General features: G+C 47.5%; 1 protein-coding gene across 1 annotated transcript; it reads right to left on the reverse strand.

Annotated features, from left to right (window-relative positions):
• Positions 1-1,585: 1,585 nt before the first annotated feature.
• On the reverse strand, positions 1,586-2,837 carry LOC124696378. Its single transcript, XM_047229116.1, has 2 exons — positions 2,514-2,837; positions 1,586-2,421 (listed from the first exon to the last, which is right to left on the reverse strand). The coding sequence occupies exons 1-2, from the start codon at positions 2,718-2,720 to the stop codon at positions 1,954-1,956; spliced, it is 675 nt and encodes a 224-aa protein (XP_047085072.1). The 5' UTR covers positions 2,721-2,837; the 3' UTR covers positions 1,586-1,953.
• Between the last annotated feature and the right edge of the window lie 7,413 nt (positions 2,838-10,250).

Here is a 10,250-nt window from a genome sequence, read left to right on the forward strand (position 1 = left end):
AACATGTGCATGTTACTACTCTATGTTACTCCCCACTATGACTAGTCTTATAACTGTAAGCTTTACTTCATTCGTCCTGAAAAAGATGTATCTAGTTTATCTAAATTTAGATGCGTTTAGACTTTAGACATTATCTAAATGGGTGTGCCTATGTCTTAGTTGACTGAGATTTTCTTAAGTCTCAGTCAACTCAGAAAAATGCAACTACAGTTCAAAAAAAAGTGCAACTTGGTTCAGTTGCACATTTCTATCAGAAAAGTGCAATTGCACTTTTTTAACAGAAAAGTGCAACTCAAAACACATTTTTGTAAGTGACTTAGACTTAAGAAAATCTCAGTTGACTGAGACATAGCAAAACCGTATCTAAATTTATTTGAATTTAAACAAATTTAAGAAAAAAAATTGGGACAGAAGGAGTATTATTTTTGGAAAACGGTAGATTTATTTTTCCATAAAAAGAGAGTAAGAATGACGCAGTACGAGGGTTTAGGGTTTAGGTATGTGTGTGTTTTGTTATGTGCTAGAGATGGTCTTATCTTTTTTTTTACAACACAACGGTGGAGGCAAAAGCTCCCACCTGAAGTTCTTTTTCTCTTTTGTTTCAGCATGAAAACGGCAAAGCCGCTGAGTACAGGGATTGTATAGGAGGTACAAAAGGAGGGGAAGAAGCTAAAGCAGGCTACAATCGCATACATCATGGGGCATCAGCCTGCAGCTGTAACAGCCACACATCTAGAGAGATGGTCTTATCATTTGTCCAAATTTATATGTGCTCCATATTTAAACACTATCTTGTGTATAGATAAATTCGAATTTAGACAAATCCAAAACTTCTCTTTCGGACCGAATGAGTATTATTTTGGAAAACGGTTAATTTCTTTTTCCATAAAAGAGAAGAACATATCGGCATGTAGGAGGTAGTTAATGTGGCTCGGTCGATCGTCTACTTCTCCCAGCGTGTTCAAGTTCAACTCGTGGCAGCGGCCCGGCAATTAATCGTCTGGCTGATTCAATTGAATTCATTGCCGTGACAAGAGAAAGACGGCAGCAACATATTGCGCTTCAATACAGGAGAGGACGGTTCGTTGCATCCGCCATCGGCAGAGTAAATGCAGGATCGATCGAGAGGCGCATTCAAACGACTCCCCTCGGAACCAATCTGACCCGATCGGTTTCCAGATTAGCTCACGACACTATCTACGCACGTCCCGACGCCGCATGCATCTTTCAGCTAACTTGACAGCTTCGATCAAACTCGGTTTCTGACGGAAGTGGCCACCAGAAATCTAATCAGCAGGTCCAGGCGGCAAGACTCGGCTGTGCCTGGGCTTGGTCGTCGATCGGCTCGTCGCGTAGACGTATGCATGCAGCGCCGACGAGTCTACGTACTGTATGTATCTTGATCAGGGGTGTCCATCAGACATCAATGCGATCGACTCAACAGTACGTACGTTCGTCTTAAAAAAAAACTATAGCAACATAAAGCTAGCGTATGCCAATAAATTTGTGCTGACCAGCAGCCAACTAACTTTCTACATTGCATGGTACTCGATCGATCGCATACATAGCACGGACAAGTGACACATACCAGAAGTTGCAGACTACATTTATATGTCCACTTAATTATATCTACGTCATACATTCATTCATGCTAGTAGGAGTAGTGCATGATCATCACCTCCATGATCACTCCAAAGTCTCAACTCCCAAGCTCCCTGGTCTAGTACATGGATGTGAACAACGATATTTATTATCATTGTTTATTTCTTGCACATGTAAGTACGTACGTACAAGGAGGCATCTACATGGTCGATCAGACGATCATCGTACATGTGTGCACTGTAACACTCGTGCACTGCATCATTTTTTTTTGAATGGTGTGCTCCACGTACGAGACGACGATCGATCAATCGGATATTGGAATGGTAGCTCCGGTTCTTGATCGATGGGTAGCTAGTCCCTGCAGCAGAGCAGCTGGAGGCCGAGCTTGAGCGGCGCCGGCTCCGGCGCCCGCATGGGAGGGGATCCCACAGCCCGGCCTGCCGTCGGGTGCAGAAACTTGCAGTTGGGGCAGGACGGGCACGCCCGGCACATCATCACCAGCATGTGGCACCGCATGCACACGGCCGCGACCATCTCCACGCCGCCCGACTGCGCGCCGGCCAGCGCCGCGTCCTCACGATCGGCCGCCGCCTGTGGTTTCGCATGATCGGCGGCCGGCCGGGGCTTCTTCTCCTCCGCCCTGACGGGCGAGCGGCGCCGCGGCTCGAATGCCAGGTTCAGGTCCAGGTCTAGCCCCGCCGGCGCGAAATTCCCGGCGTCGTCGTCCTCCACCGCCACGGGCGTCGCGACGGGGACCCGTCTCGGGTCCTTGGACGTCCTCTTGTGCGTCCTCGTGTTGTAGTAGTGGATCTGCCCCGACTGCAAGACACGCAACACGAACGTCACGAACAGAGACACACACAAGCATGGAGTATGCATGCACGATCAGGCGATCAGCCAACAGTACGCACCTTGATGTCGAGGCAGCGCTGCCACTCGATGGGGAGCGGCGCGGCGTCGAAATTGAGCTCGATCCCGTCGGTTTCGTCGTCGTCGCCGTCCCACTTCCGCTTCTTGCTGGTGGCGGTGGAGGCCACGACGCTGCTGTTGTCGACGAAGGAGAGGCACGGCGGCCGCCTGTTGGCCTCCGGCAGGAGCGCCGACTGCAAGGACACCATGCGCTCTGGTAGCTGTTGCACTCTCACTTGCGAGGAGAGGATAGATAGCTCGCGTACTTGGCGGTTGGGTGGGGCGTTCCGATGGATCGATCTTTGCTCTATCTATCTAGCTGCGCTTGGAGGCTCAGGAGTAAGTGCGCGGCGCTGGGTCTGGATTCGGGCGGTGTGGGGTTTATATAGCCGCCGGCCGTGGGAGAGAGAGGATAGGAGAGGAGATGTTCGTGTTCAGGAGGGGCCGGAAATTGAAGAGCACAGAAGTGGTAGCCAGGATCTTAAAGGGGACACACTGCCAGCGGGCCCACCAGATGTTCACAGCACTTACTACTGGTCAGGCCAGTGCAGTGCAGTACTCCTAACCCCTCACTCCTCATCAGTCAGTCCCTCCCTAGCATAGCTAGCTGCTGCACCACACTGCAATATTTATAAGTGCATTCGTTTCCTTACGAGCGCCTACGTATATTTATTCGCCACCCCATTAACCGCCGGCGGCCCGGCGTACGTACGTAGAGGTAGAGCTAGGTACCGAGCCGGCCGGCAGGCTCCGGCCATCACCTCTCCCGGCCGGCTAGCCGGTGGATCGGTGGCCGCCATTACTGCCCGTGATGATGCGCCCCTAGCTCCGTCCGTACTACTTGGAGCAATCGATCGACCAATCGCTCTCGGCCATCACATGCAGGGTCTTAACGCTGCTGCATGGGCTTCTCTGCAGTTACGCATCACTGTTAAGCTCGCCATCAAGGCTAGCTCAGCACCCTAATTAATCCCTCTCTTCCTATCGATTAATAGCGCCTCCAGTGGAGTTTCCAAACCATCTCTCGAACACCTTTGAGGCACGTTGGATAGGGGCCTGTTTGGTTGCTTGTGAATAGGCTTCCCGCAGGCATGGAGAAGAATTCGACCCGTTTCCTTGTCTACTCGCACCGTTTTTCTGCACCATATGAGTTTTAAAGCATGCTAAATTAATGTTGGCTCACGAGGCACGTTTGATTCGGGTGTTGTCGCGTGTGCAGACGTTGGCGAGCGCTGCTATGTTGTGATACAAATTCATATTAAAGGGATGCTAACTTCTGATGATCGGAGCGAGACCCATCGTCGGAGGCTTCGGCCGAAACGGACGTCTGGGGAGTGGGGGGGGGGGAGGGGGCGATAGGACCCCGCAGTATGGATTGATGACAGCGCCCATATATACCTCTGGTAAGCCGTCGGCTAAGGTTTATCAGATTATAAGATAACCCACGACGTTTGTTAACACTTCTCGATATAGTGAAGTTGTGGTGACTGCTCCCGTGGTTTTTCCCCCTTTGTGTTGGAGGGGTTTTCCACATTAAAAGTGTGTCTCCGCTGCAATTTACTTTTCGTTCTTCATTACTTGCTTGTCGTTTTTATAACAAGCGCAACATGCCCTCTCCTCTGCATGCGCTAGGAAGCGCGGAAGATGGGATGTGTCGCGTTAACTTCCCACTGCACTCCCTCACCGTCCAAACACCCCTCTCTCAGTGTTGTGGGTATGATTAACGGGTACCCTACGAGAGTGCTAATTACCCGGCAAGCCCGGGTAGCCCACAGATGGTGTGTCATATGGCCCACCGGGTGGCCCAGTTGTTGTTGATTGAAGATGAAAGATGTCCATCCTAAGAACAAGGAGCTGGATCCAACCCGGCCTACGCAAGAAGTCGGACCCATGAAGGCCCATGAGGGAAGCCGAATCTATGACGACAAGTGAGGAATAGGTGTATCCTTGACGTGCATGGCAATGTAGTGCTACGTAGTTAGGTAACTTGTATTCGGGTAAGACTCTCCGTAGAAACCCTAGGATCCGGGCGCCTATATGAGCCGGATCTCGGGAGCCCTTGAGGTACAACCACAACTCATCATAACACGCGCAAGTGCCCAGATAATTTTAGACACGCAACACTAGACCCTGCCCTCGTGCATCGTGATTTGAAGCTTCGCAGAATTTCAAGCCAAGCCTTCACCAGATGCAGCCCCCAACACTCCGACTACATCAAAGGCAAACTCTGCTCTGGCCTCTTCCGGCCTACGCAAGTCTCCGGCGGAGCCTGACATGGAGGCTCCGACCGATCCTGCTCCCACTAAGGCGTTCACCATCAACAACACTGGTCGTGACGACAGGGGCGGAAACGGTGGAGATGGCGGTGATGGCAGAGGTGCTAAGGTGGACTTAGGGCACGCGAAAACTGATTTCACCGCTGCCACGACTGCTTTGATGGCGAGCTCCTATCGGAGAGACACTCAAGCTGCAATAGGTACCACCTCTGACACTCCGACTAGCTTCGGGATGAAATCTTTCACCCAACTGCCAGAGTGAGACAAGTGGGATTTTGTTAATGATTGCGTAGAGATTCTGACGAGGAGGGTTTGGGATAAGCCCTCAGAGAAATTCGATGCCATGAAGAAGGCAACGGATGATTTCCTTGATCATCACCGTCGTACGCTGAAGGTAAACTCATAACCAAGTATCCCCCAAGTATCAAGTTTGAAAAAACGAAATTTTCGGCTTGATACTTTGAACTAGACTATTAGGGAGTTTTACCTACTTATATTTCCTACTAGCCTCCAAGTATCTAGGCGGAATTTACTCTGGCACCATTACTTAATAAATGCTAACAAGTTTATCTTATGTGAAAATATGCAGGAGCACGAAGCTCCGGCCAGCACCACGCTGCACCTCGACTCCAAAGCGGTGGAGCGAGCCAAAAAGATAGGAGCGGCAAATCCAACCCGTCCTACGCAAGAAGTTGGATCCATGAAGACTCATGAAGGAAGCCGGATCCATGATGACAAGTTAGGAATCGGTGGCTACTTGACGTGCACGGCGATATAATTCTCCGTAGTTAGGTAACTTGTATTCGGGTAGGACTCTCCGTAGAAATCCTAGGATCCAGGCGCCTATATAAGCCGGATCCCGGGAGCCCTTGAGGCACAACCACAACTCATTGTAACAGGCGCAAGTGCCCATATAATTCTAGACAAGCAGCAGTAGGCCCTACCCTCGTGCAGCGTGATCCAAAGTTGGGTAAATCGCGTACCACCATCCCGATGGCTCTCCGTCCTTTGGCCCCATATTCTTCTCCCTCCCGTGAGGATACCTCCTCCAGGGTATTGTTGAATAGGCAACGACACTCACCTCCTCTACACCTCCACCATGGCTAGCGTTCCTCCACCCCCACCCCCACCGCGGAAGCCCTTCACCATGCGGGCTCAATCCGCGCAGGAACACTGTGCAACGAACAAGATCCAAATGCTGGGGATGACCAGCGACTTCAATTTGGTCGAGGCTCTCAGAGCTCCGTTGCTGGTGAGATGGAGGGCCCATGTGCCAAGGGCTACGCCGAAGGTGGTCTCATCGGAGGTAGGGATCTCTAGTGCGATTGCGGGGAAGGCACCGGTTTTCGTCGGCCCAACCCTTGCCAGCCTCGATGGGATTTTTCCGACAGCACCCCCTTTTGTGTCGCCGCTGATTCAGTCGACAACTCCCGGAGCTTCTGTGGACCAACCTCGGCCATTGTTGGCGGCAACGACGCCTGATTTGTCCACTGTAAGTCCTCCATCTTCGAGATTCAGTGTGTTGTTAGGGTTTTTTAGGGAGGCTACATGCAGATAATTTTTTGCCTCACCTCCGTACATACGGCCAATAAATTGCTTCTTTCGACCTATACATACTAGATCCATTATAGATTCGCACCGTTTTGGTTTGATTGAAGTTCAATTCATGTTTTCCCAATTTGGGATCGCACATTCTGCGCATGTTACATCAACGCTTGGCCGAATTGAGAAAAGTCTAGTTCCTTCAGCTAGATCATGTCCATGGCAATGGCGGCATCTTGCACAACATTGCTACGATCTGTCTCTACAATGCCATGGACATGATCTAGTTGAGTTGTCTGCAATGTCGTGGAGATGAACTCACTTCTCTATCCATTTGTTGACAACGTCGTCAAGTTGGAGTGCAACATTGTGGGTAAGGGTTGGCATCCTCCACCGAGTACGGTGACAAGATGCCGCTCAATCGGTGTACTAAGGCGCTGAAGAAGGTGGTTCCAGGAAGGATTGAGGCTACTACACTGCCACCGCTAGCCGTGGGGAAAAGGCCAAACCTCATCCACCTGCATAGGGCTCTCATCCCCAGCTCTTGCTACGTCGAAATAGATGATGACGCGTAAAGCACACGCCCGTTGGGAACCCCAAGTGGAAGGTGTGATGCGTACAGCAGCAAGTTTCCCTCAGTAAGAAACCAAGGTTTATCGAACCAGTAGGAGTCAAGGGCCACGTGAAGGTTGTTGGTGACGGAGTGTAGTGCGGCGCAACACCAGAGATTCCGGCGCCAACGTGGAACCTGCACAACAAAATCAAAATACTTTGCTCCAACGTAACAGTGAGGTTGTCAATCTCACTGGCTTGCTGTAAACAAAGGATTAAATGTATGGTGTGGAAAATGATGTTTGTTTGCGAAGAACAATAGAGAACAATGATTGCAATAGATTGTATTCAGATGTAAAAGAATGGACCGGGGTCCACAGTTCACTAGTGGTGTCTCTCCAATAAGATAAATAGCATGTTGGGTGAACAAATTACAGTTGGGAAATTGACAAATAGAGAGGGCATAACAATGCACATACATATCATGATGACTACTATGAGATTTAATCAGGGCATTATGACAAAGTACATAGACCGCTATCCAGCATGCATCTATGCCTAAAAAGTCCACCTTCGGGTTAGCATCCGCATCCCTTCCAATATTAAGTTGCAAACAACAGACAATTGCATTAAGTATGGTGCGTAATGTAATCAACACAAATATCCTTAGACAAAGCATTGATGTTTTATCCCTAGTGGCAACAACACATCCACAACCTTAGAACTTTCGTCACCGTCCCGGATTCAATGGAGGCATGAACCCACTATCGAGCATAAATACTCCCTCTTGGAGTCACAAGTATCAACTTGGCCGGAGCCTCTACTAGCAACGGAGAGCATGCAAGAACATAAACAACATATATATGATAGATTGATAATCAACTTGACATAGTATTCCATATTCATCGGATCCCAACAAACACAACATGTAGCATTACAAATAGATGATCTTGATCATGATAGGCAGCTCACAAGATCTAACATGATAGCACAATGAGGAGAAGACAACCATCTAGCTACTGCTATGGACCCATAGTCCAAGGATGAACTACTCACACATCAGTCCGGAGGCGATCATGGTGATGTAGAGTCCTCCGGGTGATGATTCCCCTCTCCGGCAGGGTGCCGGAGGCGATCTCCTGAATCCCCCGAGATGGGATTGGCGGCGGCGGCGTCTCTGGAACTTTTTCTGTATCGTGGCTCTCGGTGATAGGGTTTTCGCGATGGAGAGTTTAAGTGGGCGGAAGGGCAGAGTCGGAGGAGGCACGAGGGGCCCACACCACAGCCGGCGCGGGCCCCTCCTTGGTTGCGCTGCCCTGTGGTCTGGCCACCTCGTGGCCCCACTTCGTATGCTCTTCGGTCTTCTGGAAGCTCCATGGAAAAATAAGACCCTGGGCGTTGATTTCGTCCAATTCCGAGAATATTTCCTTTGTAGAATTTCTGAAACCAAAAACAGCAGAAAACAGCAACTGGCTCTTCGGCATCTTGTCAATAGGTTAGTGCCGGAAAATGCATATAAATGATGTAAAGTGTGTATAAAACATGTGAGTATTGTCATAAAAGTAGCATGTAACATAAGAAATTATAGATACGTTTGAGACGTATCAAGCATCCCCAAGCTTAGTTCCTACTCGCCCTCGAGTAGGTAAACGATAACAAGGATAATTTCTGAAGTGGCATGTTGTCATAATCTTGATCAATACGATTGTAAAGCATATGAGATGAATGAAGTGATTCGAAGCAATGGTAAAGACAATGATTAAACAACTGAATCATATAGCAAAGACTTCATGAATAGTACTTTCAAGACAAGCATCAATAAGACTTGCACAGGAGTTAACTCATAAAGCAATAAATTCTTAGTAGAAAGCTTTGCAGCAACACAAAGGAAGATATAAGTTTCAGCAGTTGCTTTCAACTTCAACATGTTTATCCCATGGATATATCTCATGGATAATTGTTAACTAAAAGTAATATGATGAATGCAAATGAGCAAGTATGTAGGAATCAATGCACACAGTTGACACAAGTGTTTGCTTCTAAGATAGAAGGAAATAGGTAAACTGACTCAACATAAAGTAAAAGAAAGGGTCCTTCGCAGAGGGAAGCATGGATTACTATTTTTGTGCTAGAGCTTTTATTTTGAAAACATAGAAATTTTTTTGTCAACGGTAGTAATAATTCATATGTGTTATGCATAAGACATCCTATAAGTTGCAAGCCTCATGCATAGAATACCAATAGTGCTCGCACCTTGTCCTAATTAGCTTGGATTTACATGGATTATCATTGCATAACATATGTTTCAACCAAGTGTCACAAAGGGGTACCTCTATGCCGCCTCTACAAAGGTCCAAGGAGATAGATCGCATTTGGTTTCTCGTTTTTGATAGATCTCAACTAAGGACATCCATACCGGGACAACATAGAAAACAGATAATGGACTCCTCTTTAATGCATAAGCATTCAACAACAGATGATATTCTCATAAGAGATTGAGGATTAATGTCCAAACTGAAACTTCCACCATGATTCATGGCTTTAGTTAGCGGCCCAATGTTCTTCTCTAACAATATGCATACTCAAACCATTTGATCATGATAAATCACCCTTACTTCGAGACAAGACGAACATGCATAGCAACTCACATGATATTCAACAAAGGTGAAATAGTTGATGGCGTCCCCAGAAACATGGTTACCGCTCAACAAGCAACTTATAAGAAATAAGATACATAAGTAACATATTCAATACCACAATAGTTTTTAAGCTATTTTCCCATGAGCTATGTATTGCAAAGACAAAGAATGAAATTTTAAAGGTAGCACTCAAGTAATTTACTTTGGAATGGCAGAGAAATACCACATAGTAGGTAGGTATGGTGGACACAAATGGCATAGTTTTTGGCTCAAGGTTTTGGATGCACGAGAAGTATTCCCTCTCACTACAAGGCTTTGGCTAGCAAGGTTGTTTGAAGCAAACACAAGTATGAACCGGTACAACAAAACTTACATAAGAACATATTGCAAGCATTATAAGACTCTACACTGTCTTCCTTGTTGTTCAAACACTTCACCGAGAAAATATCTAGACTTTAGAGAGACCAATCATGCAAACCAAATTTCAACAAGCTCTATGGTAGTTCTTCATTAATGGGTACAAAGTACATGATGCAAGAGCTTAAACATGATCTATTTGAGCACAACAATTGCCAAGTATCAAATTATTCAAGACAATATACCAATTACCACATGAAGCATTTTCTGTTTCCAACCATATAACGATGAACGAAGCAGTTTCAACCTTCGCCATGAACATTAAAAGTAAAGCTAAGAACACCAGTGTTCATATGAACGAGCGGAGCGTGTC

This window comes from Lolium rigidum, chromosome 3 (genome assembly GCF_022539505.1).
Source record: "Lolium rigidum isolate FL_2022 chromosome 3, APGP_CSIRO_Lrig_0.1, whole genome shotgun sequence".
NCBI classification, from domain to species: Eukaryota; Viridiplantae; Streptophyta; class Magnoliopsida; order Poales; family Poaceae; genus Lolium; species Lolium rigidum.

Coding starts and splice junctions, on each gene's coding strand:
- LOC124696378 (XM_047229116.1), bottom strand. CDS start 2,720: ATGGTGTCCTTGCAGTCGGCGCTCCTGCCGGAGGCCAACAGGCGGCCG. Junction 2,422..2,513: donor AGCGCTGCCTCGACATCAAG/GTGCGTACTGTT, acceptor CGTGTCTTGCAG/TCGGGGCAGATCCACTACTA.